This window comes from Penicillium brevicompactum (assembly GCF_028827555.1).
Source record: "Penicillium brevicompactum strain IBT 35665 chromosome Unknown utg000009l_segment0_segment0, whole genome shotgun sequence".
Classification (NCBI taxonomy): Eukaryota; Fungi; Ascomycota; class Eurotiomycetes; order Eurotiales; family Aspergillaceae; genus Penicillium; species Penicillium brevicompactum.
The window spans coordinates 900,439-917,513 of NW_026623212.1; the positions used below are offsets into that span (position 1 = coordinate 900,439).

Here is a 17,075-nt window from a genome sequence, read left to right on the forward strand (position 1 = left end):
AGTTTGAGAGAAGAATGTATCGATTCTGGTCAACCTCCAGGGCTATTCAGAGAATTGACTGACCAGGTTTGAGATATGCGCTCAATACTGCTTAAATAGAACTGTCAATGGGTCCGCGAGTCCACTAGTGCCGTCCACGGATCATCCATGGATTGGTTCCAGATTCAGGCGTGTCGAAATGAACAAGCGGCAGGTCCCAAGGTCATGCTCAGTGCACGTATCGGAACGAGACAACACCATCTGGACGAACCCCCATCTGTGGGCCCGCAATAGCTGCCCCTGCCATTCTTCCTTCTTCAACCTCTGCTCTCTCGAGCTCCGCATTTTGCTTCTTTAGATGCCATTTGATCCCTAACGCAGTGATCGCGCACACCAAGCAAGCACCGCTCATCACACCCCCACCAGCGTAATACCTTGGCTTTTGTGAATCTGGAAACATGTAGGATGTATAGAAGTGTGCAACACCGGCACCCATAAGGTTCACAAGTGCTAGTGATGTTGCCCGCTTGGCCTTTGGTCTGGGAAGCGTTGAGCTCAACCAAGAGACACAAAGGTTATAGGGAGAGTATGAGCCAGCAGTCATGAGAAACATGCTGAAGTATCGCCCACCTGTAGTTGGCACGAACATTGCCTGCATATCTGTTGTTAGCTTTTAATCCAGCAAATATCCAAGAGTAGACCTCTAAGGCACTCATACCAACAAGTTACCAAGAAGAGCAAATGCCAATGGAACGGCGATGTGGTAGCCGCGCTCTTGCTTGTGAGCTGCATGAAACGATATGAGTAGAGAGCAGATAAACGCAAATGCGTAGGGTGGTGCTGTGAGTAATAGAGTTATGGTGTCATCATATCCCAGTGTCCCCACAATGGAAGGGAAGAAGTTGTTGAAAGATTGTGCAGTGATGAGCGCCATTTGAAGTATCACGAACATGTACAGTTTCGGATCGAGGAAGGCTTGCTTGAGTCCCCAGGTGAGGGACTGAGGATCATCGTCTACCAGACCAGCATTTTCATTCTGTAGCCTCCAGTCCTAATGAGATTTTCAGTGACCAGCGAGGCGACAGGAAGGGCGGTGCTCTGACAACTTACTGCAAGGATCTGGTGGTCGTCGTGGAGCCACCATCGCTTCGTTCCAGGGTAGTCCGGGATGAATGGAATTACAAGAAGTGCAATAACAATAGTCATCGACCCCTCAATGATGAATAACCATTCCTGTGATGGTGAATAAATCACTCAGGTATGAAGGTAGGAAAGACAGCTTACCCAGGCTGGCCTACCCAATTTTCCTTCCATGCGCGCGACAATGCCGGCAGCGATTAAGCCTCCGAATGCACTTGCTAGCATATTGGCACCATAAAGCAGGGCTATCCGGGGAGGAAGCTCGGATCGTTTGTACCAACAAGACATCAAGAAGAACACACCGGGTAAGAAAGGTCCTTCTACTAGTCCAAGTACCAGTCGGCATATCAGAAGACCTGTAAAGTTGCGCGTGAATGCTTGACACATCGAAACAATACCCCAGGCTGCTGTGACAAAACCGATATAGAGCGAAGGTTTGACCTTTGTGATGATAAGATTGGACGGAATCTGTGTTATGATATCTAAATAATGAACGTTAGTCTTGGTCAGTTCAATAGTTTCCCAATTGTACACTATTCAAGGATTTCAAAAAAAGGTGCTCCCATGGCCTTTCCTATTGTACTTACATCCAACGTAGAAAATCATCAGGCATGTGTTGTACTGCGTGTTCGAGATATTGAGAGTATCCGGCAACCCTGCGATTTTGGCGTTGGCAATATTGTTACTACAGCAAGGTATCAGTTTGGACTTGCTTAAGTTCCAGGCTTGCAATGACAAACCGGTCAAGGATGTTCATGAGAAAAAGGATCACGACTGCGGGAAGCAGGCAACTATCAAGTCTGCGCACGAGGCCATTTTCAAGTTGAGCAAGACCCTCGCCCTCCAAATGAGCTAGCTGTGGCGGCAGCGGAAGCCTTTGTAACGGGCCAGGCTTGACAAATTCCACTTCATCGACATTCTGTTTAGTTTGCGCAATGCCGTCCATATTGCCGATTTCAATACACCTAAATCCAGCGGAAGACTGATGTAGGAGTAATGTGGGAGATGATACAAGATGGACTGACACATTCCCTTCGAACGTTCCCGCATATAATCTATATGTTTTAAGGCCTGCCTTCTTTTATCCGGTGATCATACTTCCCACTGTACTCGGATATCTCGGTGAGGTTTCCGCAATCTGGGGTAAAATGCGGGGAACCAATGCGGTAGCGAGTAAGAAAGGCTATTATTCTCATGGATGTAGTTAAAAAAGCCTAATCTGTATGCATGACCGGATAGAAAGCCGGTGCGTTACATGCAAAGAGACATGTATGCCGGAAAAATCTGGCAACACTTTCAAGGTTGACGCTCCTCTTCCGCCCCAAGGCTCACCATTGTGCCACTGTCCAAGGTTGGCTTGTAGGGTAGACTTGAGCACGGTTTAGACCAGCCTGAAGTGATCATTGTTATTATATAAATCAAATCCATCACTCAAATGGCTATGGTACACCCGCCATAAAGTTCCCCCTCAGCGAAATACGCGGTTATGAACTATTATACGTGCTTGTATTTAGAAATGCGAGAGCTCATATCAGAGGCTGGTCACGTGCGACCCCCTCTTACCAGAATAGCTAGTTAGCTGAATACATCATCTTTACGCTATTCTGCTTCTAGACTGTAATATCTGGTAGCATATCCTGCTTATATCAAACCTTTGCAAAATTGTAAGGTATTACGCCAAGCGATTTTTTACCTGATTGTAACAACGCGTTTCACGTTAGCATACGTTGATCTCTGATCTCACCCCTAACCTACGTTAAGTATATTTCACTTTGAACGCTAGGTTATCTTTTTATTATCGATTCTGATAACTCTATCTCTAAAGTATCCTCCTTTGATGCTAGAGCATTTTAAAAGTACTAACTATAATTTATAATATACTACCCTCTAGTTCTATATTATACATTCTTCTATTATTACAAATATAAAGTTACTAATATAATCTATATCTAATATAATCTATCTTTAATAGATTCTAATTTATAGATACAATATAAAGCCAATATTTATAAAATTTTTAAAATATAATAAAATTAGCTTATTAACTATATATATTTTACACTATCTCTACTATATCATATAAAGATATCTATATCCTATTTTTATTAAAGTAACTATATTTTTTTATACCTTATATCAAGTTTTAAATACTAATTATTAACTTTAAATTCTTTCTAAACTAGTTTTTTAAATTTTAAAAATTATTAAAGAAAGTTATAAAAGATCTTTTATAACTAGTCTTAAAATCTATTGATATTAAAAAAAATAGATTCTTAGTAAAATCTAGACTAGCTATTTTATAATATCAAGATATCTAAATATTAATACTAAATCTAGTTTCTAAAAATATAAGATACTATTAAGTTAATGTTTTAATACTAGTACTAGTCTTTACAAATTAAATTAATATTTCAATCTTGAATATTATATTTAGTTTATATCTAGCCCTAATAGTGATTCTATTTAATCTCTACCTTAAAATAAACTATAACTTTATTTTCTAAAATCCTAATTTTATCTTTTATTATAACTTTATATAATATCAACAAAGTTTATTACTATCTGATATCAACCTTTTATATAATTTAAACTACTCGCTTCTATTTATATTAATCACCCTAACAATATCTTCTAAACCATTAGATATTATAATATCAAATATTATAAAGAATAATAGTAAATAATTAAAAGATAATATACTAAATATCCCTAACAACTAAAACCTAATATCTAAGATAATTAAATAGCTAAAAAGTATATTTTCTAGACTAACATATAGCCCTACTAATCCTCTAAGCCAAAATAGTCTTAATAATATTAATACTATACTAGATATACTAATCTAAAAGACTAATAAAATTAATTATTTTATATTAGACTTCACCTTTTTAGTCTATATCTAAAATATTAGAAAAATAATATATTATCTTAATATCTTTATCTTTATTAATTAGATTTAAAACTAGATACTATTAAAAATAGAAACTATAGTCTATACAAATATATAGTCTTATCTATATAAAGGAATATTAGAATAATATATCTCCAAACTCTTTAATCTAGAGTAAATAATATTAAAGATCTTTTCTATTAATAATAAATATAGATAGCTTAAAGCTTTGAAAAATAAGTTTAAATCCTATATATCAACCATAACTAATTAACTATTTACTAGTAATTATTCCTAAAATAATATTCATAATATAAGATTAATAATAGTATAGGCCTAAAATATATTCTATTTAGTCTAAGTTATAAAAATAATTAATACAATCTAATAATTATAAATAATATAGATATATATTAATCTATTCTTATAATAAGATATTGTAAAATCTAATATAGATATCTCAATAACTATATTTATATAATAATTAGACTAATACTATAGTTAATAATTGGATATAGTTAATTATATAAATCGCTAGCAATCTAAAGATTAATAGCTATAAAAATAATATCTAGAAGAATTACGATCATACTAATCTAATTATAATTAACAATATTAGAGAGACTATAACTTATATTAATCTTATAACAATTACTAGAGATATAGGCCCTTCTCTAATATTAATCAAAGGCCATAATTACTAGTATAGAATATCTAAAATAGCAACTATTATGAGGATTATAATAATGTCTAGAGTGCTAACTATTATAAAAATCATATTAATAAAGGTTATTATTAGCTTTATATACCTTAAAATCGTTAGTAAAAGAGACTATAGATAGTAATATATTTCACTAAAGACAATATATATCTATAAGAAGATAATAATTACTATTAGAAAAATATATTATATAATAAGTATAATAATAATAAATATCTTCTATAAGAGATCCTAGATAATAAGTTATCTTATAAAAAGCTAGCTATTTATAACACCATATTTACGGGCTATTCTTTTTGGCTTTATAGATGCTATTAATATCTATACTATCATGTCTAATCCTATTATTATAAATAATACTAATATTATTATATTAACTATTATTATAATAGATATAAATACTTTTATATCTATTAATGTTAATTTAATATTAATATTAAAGCCTATTATTAAATTAAAAATCCTTTATAATATATTTATATCTAATATAAGAATTGTTTATTATATTTAATAATATCTTATTACTTAAGTTAGCTTTATGATATTAATATTATTAATAGTTTAAGTATATCTTGATATAAGGTGTTAAATGATATTTATTAATATAAACTTTATATATTTTTTAAATACCCTTATATTATATATAATAAAACTAGTCTAGATATATAGTATCAGCTTTAAACACAAATTAGAAAAATATATCTAACTTTTTATATTTTTTTTAGACTATAATAATGTTACTAAAATTATTATTAAAATATATCTAGTTAATAGCCTATATATTAGTATATTTATTAATATTAATATATTAGCTATAAAAAGATTCTATCTTAACCTTAAGAAACGTTAGATCCATATTATATTATACATAGAAACCATCTTTAATATTAATATTAAGGCTAAAAGTTATTATTAATAATAGTATAAAGTCTATGTATAAATGGATATTATTATATTACTATAATATTATATTATAGTTGATATAATTATTTATAATATGATTTCTAAAGATCAAGATTATATCTTTAAAAGTTAATATTTATATCTTTTATTCTATATCTTATAAATAGATATATTAATTATCTCTATTATAATAGTTAATAACTTTATATAACTAGTATTAATTATATATAAAGAGCTAGTTAGATATATAGAGGAGTTAGATTTTATAGAAATAATAGTAGTTATAATAGATATAGCTAAACTAGATTGTTTATAACTAATTGCTTTCTTCATAATAGATTTAAAACTCTTATTTGTATTTATAAAAAGTATTCTTCTAAATAGTATCATAGTATATAGAGAATATAACACTGCTAATACTCTAATAGATATTATTAGTAAATATAATATATAGGCTACTAAAGATAATATAGATCTTATATAGCTACTAAAAGAATAATAGATATAGATCCCACTTATTAATAACTAGAAGCGACTTATACCAAAGCTTAAAGTCTATTTATTAGACTTAATAAATTGCAAACTAGTAAATATAATCTTTAATATATTATATAAGAAAAAGAAGATATCTTAGATAATAAATCATATCCCTACAAATTATCCTATCTTTATTATTTATAAGATAATTAATGATATCAGAAAAAGCTATATTATTATAGATATCCAGAGATTAAATAAAGTCTCCTATAAAGACATTTACCCTATTAAGATATAAGACAAGATTATCCATATATACTAAAAGGCCAAGTTTATTATAATACTTAATACAAAAAGCTTCTTCTATCAATAGCAAATATATAGATTATATCAAAAGCAATTAACAATTATTATATATCAAGGTTAAAAGTAATTCAATATTATAATCATAGGTTACTATAACTCTATATAATATATTTAACACTAGATCAACCTTATATTAAAAGTATTTATAATATAATATAAGACATATCTTGATAATATTATTATAATATCAATAACTTTCTAAAAACATTATATGTATTTATAACAAATATTTACTAAACTAGAGATATATAATATATATTTAAAACTAAAGAAAGTATATATTAGTTTCTCTAAAGTCTTCTTACTTAGCTAATATATCAATATCTTAAGCTTGTTAACATTAATTAAAAAGCTAAAAACTATTATATTATTATAATTTCCTACTATACTATAAAAGCTTAAAACATATATAAAAATAACTAACAACTTACATTATATGATTCCAAGATATACATAAAAGATCAAGCTTTTTTAGTAATACAAGATATTACTTTTAAAGGATAGTTTTCTTACTAGATAACCTAGATAACATTAGATATTATAGATATTATTATATCAACCTATAAACACCAAATAAGATATATTTAAAATCCTATAGAAATCTTTTAATACTAGAACTATAGCTCTAATATACTAGATAGAAAACTATTAAACATATATAGATATTAATACTTTCTAATAAACTAGCCATAATATAACCATATATCATATAAAACATAAATACATATATAATGATTTAAATAAATCGCCATCTTAAAACCAGATAGAGCCAATTATATTTCTAAGCCAGCTATTTATATAAGATAAGAAATCTTATAAAGTATTAGAACTTAAAGTTAATTATATTATATAGACAATTTAAAAGATCTATTATTATATTAAATTAACTAGAGAGCTAGTTATATTCTATATAGACTACTCTATAACAATTACTATCGCAATATTATTAAAGACTATATCTACTAAAAGACTTAACCTATATCTAGTCCAAACAGCAATATATATCTAGACATTTAACATCAAGATCTTTTATTATACTAAATAGACAAATAGGATAGTAGATACTTTTTCACGTTTTCTAAGTAAAGAGCTAATATAGCTAATAAACAATAACAATCTAAATATACTATTTATAGAAATAGTCACTTTTACTAGCCTAAGATCTTAATATATATATATCTTTCTAACTTTAGTAATATAACTATCTAATAACTTTAAAGATAAGATCTATTTTATATATCCTACTAATCTAAGATAGTCTAGTATAATCTTTTAGATCATATCTAACGCTTAAAATAATAATCCTATATATCTACTATACATTATAAAGGATAGTTTCTTATATTTAAAATAAAATAACAAAGATTAATAACTATATATTCTATATATATTAACATTAGATATCTTCTATCTAATTCATAATAAACCTAGTTATTAAGACTATAACTAATACTAACAACATATAAATAGCCTAATCATATACAAAGAAATAAGACTACTATACTAATATATACAACATTGCCCAGAATACCTCAGAAATAATACTTGACGCCACAGGCTATATAATATATTACAACCTATTATTAGACTAACAATCTTATTTCACACCTTATATATCAACTTTATACTTAGACTACTTATTTTAAGACTACTAGACTATAATACTATAACTATCTTTATATATAAGATAACTAAATATATAAACGCTGTACCTAGAAAAAAGTCTTAATCAAGCAAAGAATAAGTACTAGCTATCCTAGCTACATTATAAAATAGAGATTAAAAGATCTCGTTAATATAGATTTCTAATAAAGATCTAAAATTCGTTAAAGGATTCTAAAAAGTAATATTTAATATTTTATATATCTCCCTCTTCTTTATAACAGCCTATCACACCTAAACAAATAACTAGAGCAAATATATAAATTAGATAACGAAAATATAGCTAAGATATTAATACACTAAACACAAAATAGCAAACTAGCTAAATATACTACCTTCTCTAGTAGCTATGATCAATAGTATTATATCCATAATTACAAACGAGATTCTATATAAACTAATATTCGAGTTCATACTATAAATACTATAATCTCTATTTACCAATATCTTTATATAATAAGATTTCTTCTTATAAGTAGATACCACAAAATATCTAAAATATACTATAATATAAATAAAGAAGTACTATAATTAATATTATATTAATAGATATTTTGTAATAGACGATAAGATCTTATTATATCTAGATTAAGGATATAATATACTTACTAATATTAAGCTATCTTAAAAAATAGACTAGTAATATACTAATCTCTTTATAGTTATTAAATATATTAGCTAACTAATATATAAGTTAGACCTACTATTTTTATAGTAGATACATAATATTATTAATATCTAATATCTAGAACTAGTCCTATTAGACATTAATCTCTTCTATTATAAACCTAGTCTAATATAATTAACAACTAATATTAGATTTCTAGATAATATTAACTATCATAATATAGCTAAGATTTTAGATATTAGAATTAGATATCTAGGATAGTATAAAACCCCATATAAAGAATATCTAATACTATAAAAAGACTAATATTAAAAAAAGGTTAAGTAGATAAAAGAATATGATATAGTTAATACTAAATAGAAGATTAATAAATTTAAGGAAAATAAGATCCTCTTCTTTTAGATCTAACATTTAATTATCTCTTTTACTTTATTTTATTTTTATTTTTCCTTTTATTTTACTTCTATCTTTTATCTTTTACTTTTAATACTATTTATAATTTATCCTTTTATCTTATATCTTTATTTAATCCTCACTTTAATATTATTTATAGTATATCCTTCTTTACTTTATCTTTATTTCAAGCTATTTATAATATATCCTTTTTTTAAATCTCTTTATTTATGATTATAGCCTCTACCACAAGATTATCATTTACAGTATTATTCGTTTTAAAAACTATAATCAGGAATCTTGCTAATATCACTAAAGCTTTTATATCATAAGCTACTAAAAAGGCTAATATTAATAATAACGATCTAGTCAAATAGTAACTAGACTAGCTAGAACTAGAGCTTACTATTATTTACCTAGGCTATACTATAATATCTTTAATATCTAATTAGCTAATTAAAGATCTACCTAATTAATCTAACTTAGTTATACCCAATATATAGATAGAAAATATAATAAACTAAGAATCATATAAAGTCTATCTAACTAATATTAAAGTAGTGTACACACTACTCTTAATTAGTATTATCAAATAAGAGAATCTATTTCTCTTCAATTTTAAAAAGAACGATAATCTTTATATTAAACACATCTCTAAAGGGGAGATAGTTATTATAACCCAAAATAATATTAACTTTCTTTTAATATTCTACAATATTTATATCTTAATAAGTGATATAAATATTTACAAGCATTTGTTATATACAAAATACCTAGATCACATTATCTATATAAAATATAGCTAGCTATAAGCTAAGCTAGTTCTAGTTTTTTAAAATACCCTATCTTTTATAGCTATTAAAAGCTTTAACTATATCCTTCTCTCTAAAAACCTAGCTCTCTCTATATAAACTAAATAGATATTAAACAACACTATTCTTATCTCTATATAATATTACAACTATAAAGTATAATAAGTTATCTTACTAGATATCTTGCTAACCTCAATAATAGCTAAATTAATCTTAAACATTAATAATATATATAATTATATATCTATATAAAATATCCCTAGATTCCTATTTAATATCGTGGCAATAGATATTAATATATATTATACAGACAATATAGACTTTATTAGCTTTCCTATCTTTACATAATTTACGCAAACCTAGTTTCAGATTATACGTATACTAGATACTAATCCTAATATCAATATAATACCTCCTATAACTATCTTTAACATTATTATCGTCGCTTTTTTTATAATTAACACAATAGCTACAAAGACTCCCAATATATCCACTCCTCCTTTTACAACTAATATAGTAGCTATAAAGACCCCCAATATATCCACTCCTCTTTTTACAATTACTATAATTTTTACTACTACTAATAATCTAATACTTATAACCATTACTATAAACACTATATCAACAGCAATTGTGGTCTCTATTAACTTATAGTCTATACTTATTCTAACTACTAGCACTAATATCGCATATACTATTACTACTACTACTAACACTATCTAGCGAGCTAGGCTATCACTCTAGATAGATTTCTTTACTAGAGTTCCCATATAAAATGACCTATTTCAAAGATAGTTATAAATAGCAGCTTATAAGAATCTCTAATAGCCTAACATTAATAAGCACCTTCTTACTTTTCATAATATTAAAAACTACTTACAAGATATTCCAAAGATTTAAAAGATTCTTTGTCATAATCCTATTCCTACCTCCTAGTATATATACCTATTTTTAACACTATTAGCTATCATCCCAGATAACTAGGTTTCTTACGTTATTAATCTAGTTAGAAATAATACTAAACAATATAATACTATTATTAATACTCTAAATTATCACGCTAATTTAATATATCTCCTCAAAAGGATTACCGCATTCTCTAATAGTTCCCTAGAAGTAGAAAGCTATCACAGTCTGATTCTAAAGTAGGTCTTATCCTCTCCTTCTTAAGAATCTATACCTTTTACAGTCCTTACAATCTTTACCTAGCCGCGCCACATACCCTAATTTATTCTTATTATATGTTCTCCCACTCCTGTCTTTACAGTTACCTTTACGGCCAAGACCAGCACGCCCTTCACACAAAAGGGCAATGTCAGAGGCTAGTCACATGCGACCCCCTCTTACCAGAATAGCTAGTTAGCTGAATACATCATCTTTACGCTATTCTGCTTCCAGACCGTAACAGCTCATAACTGAATTAGGCAATGATTGAGCTCAATCAGAGAGGGTTGCTTCCCTTTGCGTGAGGCATGGTATGCTGATGACACCAGTCTAGCACTACATGCCACCAATGCAGTCGATTATCCGGCTTCACGGTTATATGACCTTCGTCGGGGAAGGTCAAAAATCGACTCTCAATACCCTTGGCTTGCAAAATTTGAAACGCAGCAAGGCCTTCAACCATGGGAACTCGATTATCCAGTGCGTTTGAGATGAAAAGAGCAGGGGTTGACCAATACTCAATGTGGTTGATGGGATTGAATTTATCGTAGCCCTTCCGAGACTGATACATCGGACCACCCAAATGGTCCTCGAACCAGATCAAGTCAGCTGTCTTTAACATCGAAGTCAGATGCGATCATTTTTCCATAACTTCTGGCTTTTTCAACCATCGGGGGATTGTGTCAACTTACATATTGCGCGTACATGTTGACGAATCCACATTCAGAGACCAGGGCCCTAAACCGATGTCCCAGGGATTGACCCTGTATCCAATTCACCATGAAACCACCAAAGCTGGTCCCGAGCGCGATAGCCCTGTCCGTACCAATATACGGAAGCTCAGCTTGGATATATGCAAAGCCCTGAACATGATCAACATAAGACTTCCCACCCCAGTCGTTAACCACCCTTTTGGCGTATTCCGCCCCGAAGCCCGATGAACCCGATGCATTTGGAGCCACGACGATATAACCTTGTTCTGCCAGCAAAATAAAGTTCCAATTGCGCCAGTATCCGGATGACCACATGTTGTTGAAAGCGGCATTCGGCCCGCCATGTACACAATAAAGCAAAGGGTATTGCTTGTTAGGGTCGAAGTCTCGTGGCTTTACCATCCAAGCTTGAACAGGTTCGTCGTCAGCACCATGCCATTCGATGGACTCAAACGTGGTATTCATAATCCCTAAATCGCTCTCCTCTTCTGTGGCCTCTTTGACTGGAGATAGAGCTAAGGATACCGTGTCAAGGATCATCCAACGCCTGGATATATTGATGGCACTACCAGAGACGACTATGGACGAAACAGAGCTCGAAAAAACATGTAAATCGTGAACTGACCATCCATTAGTCAAAGGCTCTGCTATGAGATGATCCTCTGCTAGCAGTGAAACACGAAACAACCGAAGCTCTGCTCGGTCTTCAGACGTGAGAAAAATGGAGGTCTCATCGGCCGCAAACCATATTCTCAAAGGAGAAAGCAGAGTTCCACAAGAATCATCCTTGCGGTGAAGCTCATGGGTCGAGAATGTAGGCTCATTGGTTAGACTCTCACAAACGACAAGAAGGCTTGTGTCATCTTCCAACCACGAGACCCTCTTTTGAAGATAAATCAGAGTTTTACCGTCGTTGGAAATCTGCGGAGAGTTGGAAAAGCCATTGAATCCAGGCGTGCGCAGCCTCTTCCGCGCAGAGAGATCATGTTTAGCCAGAGCGGCCATTGGGATATAATACACCGTCGCCAAGGGAATCTCTGAGATGTTTGGCAAGTGAACTCCAGCCACAATGGCCACAGCTTTGTAGTAGTGGTGTGTGTTTCTGAGCTAAACTTTCGCTCAATATACAGCAAGTACCTTCCAGCACCATTTGGCCAAGGGCCTTCAAACTCCGGAATCTCCATTATAGATCTGTTCAGGCTCCACGCTTAGCATCGCGATCTTAAGCTTGCATTCATTGTATACATACTCAGGTGTAAGCATAATTGATTCGTGTTTGTTGTCTGATCAAGAGGGAGGGGGGACAATTGCCAGGTGAGAGATGAGAGAGAAGAGAGTGGAGTGAGGCAGGCAGTAGATGACCGCCAGTGACCGACCCCCCTATCTAGGCTGGAAAGCAGATAGGTCCTATTACCCCAACTAATTTATCTCAGTTGCCAATGAGACCTATCCACCACAAGCATGAGGCTTGTCGGGTAAGCACCATACTTTTGGAGCTTAGCACCTCAAATTACGAGGCCTGACCAATGAGGAAATGTTGCTTCCCACGCAGACCCGTCTATGGGTCCCACAGCCGACGGGGGCCGACGGACATCCCCTCCTCCCGGTCCTGACTTCGCTCATCAACGCCACCTGGCCCCCGGATGTTGAAAACAAGCTTCCTTGGCATAGGTACTCCGTATCTCGAGAGGCTGAAGCTTGTCAAGATCTGAAACGATGAGGGCACTCTACCAACGCCCGATTCTGCCATCGTTCGAGTACGATCGATATAACTTGCGCAGAGGGGCTGGGTCTTACTTCCTCGCCTAAAACCGCAAAGTCCCCACTGCTTGACGGAATTTTTCGATCCCGAATACCGACACAACTTGCAGGGTTACTTGTAGCTAGCAAGAACCTTGAAAGGGGGTTATATGCACACCAGTTGTCAGGGAGAAGATGGTGCAACTTAGGTTTTTTTTCTTATTCATTTACTCTGTGATTCGAGAGCATCGACAGAATGGCCGATTGGATTGCCCGACTCAGTTTTACCCCCTTCCATGCTCCAATTTTTCTCCAACTATCCGGTCATTCAGCATTGGCTCTACGTACCTTTCTTTCAGGTGGGACAGCGGCTGCCTTCTTTCGCCTCAAACTTTTCATCGGGACGTGGCCTGATTGTGTCGGTCTGAGGAAGAAGCCAGATACACCCAGCCCGGAAATTATGTGAGTCCAAAGTTGGTCGGACTAGTTTGTCCTGGGCACTATATGGTCGCGTCCAAGTGAGTGATGGGATTTCTTCAAAAATGTCCGCTTTCCCAGTCGGTGCAATCAACCATGGTTATTTCCAATCTCTCATCTCAGTCAGACCCGTGGGTCGCCACCTGCATGCCAACGTTGATGTTTGGTGTTTGCCTGGTTTGTCAGGCTCCGCGCGGGTGTAGATAGCGCACATGGCGAGAGCTTCTCTCTCTCCCTCTTCTTCTCCTCGTCTCTTACAATTCTACAAATCGTACATGTCTGTTTGCGGTTCTCTCGTCGATAGTCAATATCCGCGTATTACGTTCTGGGAGCCTTGAGATCCCGGAATGCCCCCGTAGTGTCAGGAATACGCACCGAAGAGGAGCGCGTTATGTGCACTCTCGGTACACTGGTCGATTCAGCTGTATGCAAGAATTCCCCCAAAAAATCTACATGTCTCCGATTGGATATCTATATTAGAGTCTTCCCAAGGATGAAAGTATGAATAATATCAATCTAGCAGCCTGGTTTTACTGGAGAAATCAGGTTTAGACCTCAGATCTAATATCTCGATACCATAATCATGAAATTTGAGTTAAGGTCGTCGGCCCTCGGCAGCACCCGCAAGTCGGATTTCCCGGACCTACCAGGACCACCTCTAGGGCTGCGCATTCCCGAAGGGATCATAGCTTAAAACCTGAAATATATTTGACTCATGCTTATCTCAAGTTACTCCAGGGCTCTCATTCCTGTTTGTTTATAATTTTGTACAACTTACCAAATTTCTCAAGTCAACTTTTCTACATACAACCTTGGAACCTTGGAATTCTCCTATACTGAAAAGGAATCATGGCTCGACTCCCCTATCCTGATTATCACACGCCACATGCCAAATCACATCCAACCATCAATATTATGAAACTCCTTTCCTATAGTGCTGCCACTGTGGATCACTGGGCAGGACTCGGAAATGCCCAATTCAAGAAACTATCACTATCTACTAGAGACCGCGAGCTCGTCATCATGTTGACTACTTCAAAGTTCAACTCTACCTACGAATGGACTCATCATATTCCCTTGTCACTAAAAGCTGGCGTCACCAAACAACAGCAACTGGCCCTTGAGGCATCCGGCAAGGAACCCAATTATTTTGGCGATGGAAAGTGTGACTCCATGGCGAATTTTAGCGCTAAAGACCTTGTACTGCTTGCATTTGTGGAATCCATCATCCAACAGCCCAAAGTCAGCGACGAGCTATGGAAGCGTGTCAAGAACGAGTTTTCGGACCAAGAAATAGTGGAGATCATATCTCTCCAGGTAAGTAGGAATTCAGATACATGATCCATGAGGCATAGTCGAAAAACCTAACCGGTGGTCCAGGGGTTTTACTACTCTTTTTCACGATTGACTACTGTTCTTCAGTGCGATTTCGATGAATGGGCCAAGTCCAAGCTTTGAACTTTTTTCAGTGCATAGTTCAACCCGTAAAGAATGTGAGACTCTGCAGAAAACAAAAAGGATCTGAAGAAATAAGAACAGCCACAGAAAGATTGATGTTGGTGTCGCACATGAGCTTGTCATAAATATCAATCCGCCCTGGAAATTTTACGACTTGTCTTGAAGTGAATTTAGAATCCTGAAAATTTTGGATCATGGGCAGGTGGAATGATTGAGATGGAAGAGAACAACAAAAGTTAAAACGCGTTAGAATGTCTTTGTCTGTACGGAGTAAAATCGAAATGTAAGGGGGAAGGCTGGGAGACCGAGCTCCGCAGATGTGGGATGTTCTGAGAGCGTGTGCCCAGGTGCCAGATACAGCCTAGTCAGCAGATAGTAACCGCAGCGATTTGCGTAACTAGTGCAACTGCATTTTTACCAAGGATACTTGCACCAATGCTTCCGCAGAGCGCGGCTATGGGACACAAGAGGGCACGTGACAGACGCGCGCTAAGCGCCGATTAGCGCGCAACTTCACTTCAAGCTACCGAGCTCATGATTTCATCTCCGGATTTCTTCCCTGCCAACGCCCCCCCGATACCCGACTCAATCGGGTCGCTGACTTGGTCAAACATTCATCATGGTGAGAACATCTTATATGAGCTGGAATCCGTCCAGGGCCTCCATGGCCCAAGTGCAATCACAATTTGCTAACCCGGGCCCCCGCCATGTAACAGGCACGCAACAGCGAGAAAGCGCAGTCTATGCTGTTCCGCTTCCGAGCGCAACAAGCAGCAGACCTTGGAATTATCGATATCTCCAGAACACGCCGTCCGAAAGCCATTCAAACCGTGGACACAATTCCCATGTGCGAGCGCTGGCGCGGCCAAGTCGTTAAAGAAATCTCCCGCAAAGTCACACGCATCCACGAACCAAGTCTAAGCGACTACCAAATTCGCGATCTGAACGATGAAATCAACAAGCTGATGCGCGAGAAATGGGGCTGGGAAATGCAAATTCGCAACCTGGGCGGACCGAACTATATGCGCGGATCCAATCGGGTTTACGACGACGAAGGACGTGAGATCCCGGGTGGAGGAAAGGGCTACAAATATTACGGTCGTGCCAGAGAGCTACCTGGTGTGAAAGAGATGATTGATGCCGCAGTTCGTCGCGCCAAGGGTCCAGAGGAAGAAGAGTCTGCATCTGGCAGAGGTGGAGACATTGCGACCCGGAAGGTCGATGCAAATTACTTCGGCTACGGTCTCGATGAAGAAGACGGCACTTTGCTTGCTTACGAGAAGCAGAAAGAGAAGGAGGCCGTTGAACACTTCCGCCGCCAGGGCGATGACGACACTGAAGATGGCTGGCAATCTCTTCCGGGCGATGCGGGCGATGGGGTAGAATGGAGGCTCCCGACACTAGACGAAGTTCAAGAAGAGCTCGTTGATCGACGTCGTCGTCGTCTTCTTGACAAGATCTCTTGAGTTTATCGCCTTGTTCAAGATTTCTTGTTTTCGTTTCTCTCTGTGCTTGGGTTGGGCGTTACCGGTGCTTCTGCAAAATATCACAC

General features: G+C 34.5%; 4 protein-coding genes across 4 annotated transcripts; 2 read left to right on the forward strand and 2 right to left on the reverse strand.

Moving 5' to 3' along the window:
• Positions 1–208: 208 nt before the first annotated feature.
• On the reverse strand, positions 209–2,065 carry N7506_011784 (uncharacterized protein; the record flags this gene model as incomplete). Its single annotated transcript, XM_056961075.1, has 6 exons — positions 209–631; positions 698–1,030; positions 1,090–1,212; positions 1,264–1,601; positions 1,707–1,804; positions 1,860–2,065. 6 exons carry the CDS (start codon positions 2,063–2,065, stop codon positions 209–211), a joined length of 1,521 nt encoding a protein of 506 aa, XP_056805609.1.
• A 9,347-nt stretch (positions 2,066–11,412) lies between these two features.
• N7506_011785 (alpha/beta hydrolase family protein) lies at positions 11,413–12,853 on the reverse strand (the record flags this gene model as incomplete). The annotated part of the gene is made up of 2 exons (XM_056961076.1): positions 11,413–11,748; positions 11,828–12,853. 2 exons carry the CDS (start codon positions 12,851–12,853, stop codon positions 11,413–11,415), a joined length of 1,362 nt encoding a protein of 453 aa, XP_056805610.1.
• Positions 12,854–14,980: 2,127 nt separating this feature from the next.
• N7506_011786 (carboxymuconolactone decarboxylase family protein) lies at positions 14,981–15,523 on the forward strand (the record flags this gene model as incomplete). The annotated part of the gene is made up of 2 exons (XM_056961077.1): positions 14,981–15,382; positions 15,446–15,523. 2 exons carry the CDS (start codon positions 14,981–14,983, stop codon positions 15,521–15,523), a joined length of 480 nt encoding a protein of 159 aa, XP_056805611.1.
• Positions 15,524–16,142: 619 nt separating this feature from the next.
• On the forward strand, positions 16,143–16,989 carry N7506_011787 (pre-mRNA-splicing factor ISY1; the record flags this gene model as incomplete). The annotated part of the gene is made up of 2 exons (XM_056961078.1): positions 16,143–16,145; positions 16,240–16,989. The coding sequence occupies 2 exons, from the start codon at positions 16,143–16,145 to the stop codon at positions 16,987–16,989; spliced, it is 753 nt and encodes a 250-aa protein (XP_056805612.1).
• Between the last annotated feature and the right edge of the window lie 86 nt (positions 16,990–17,075).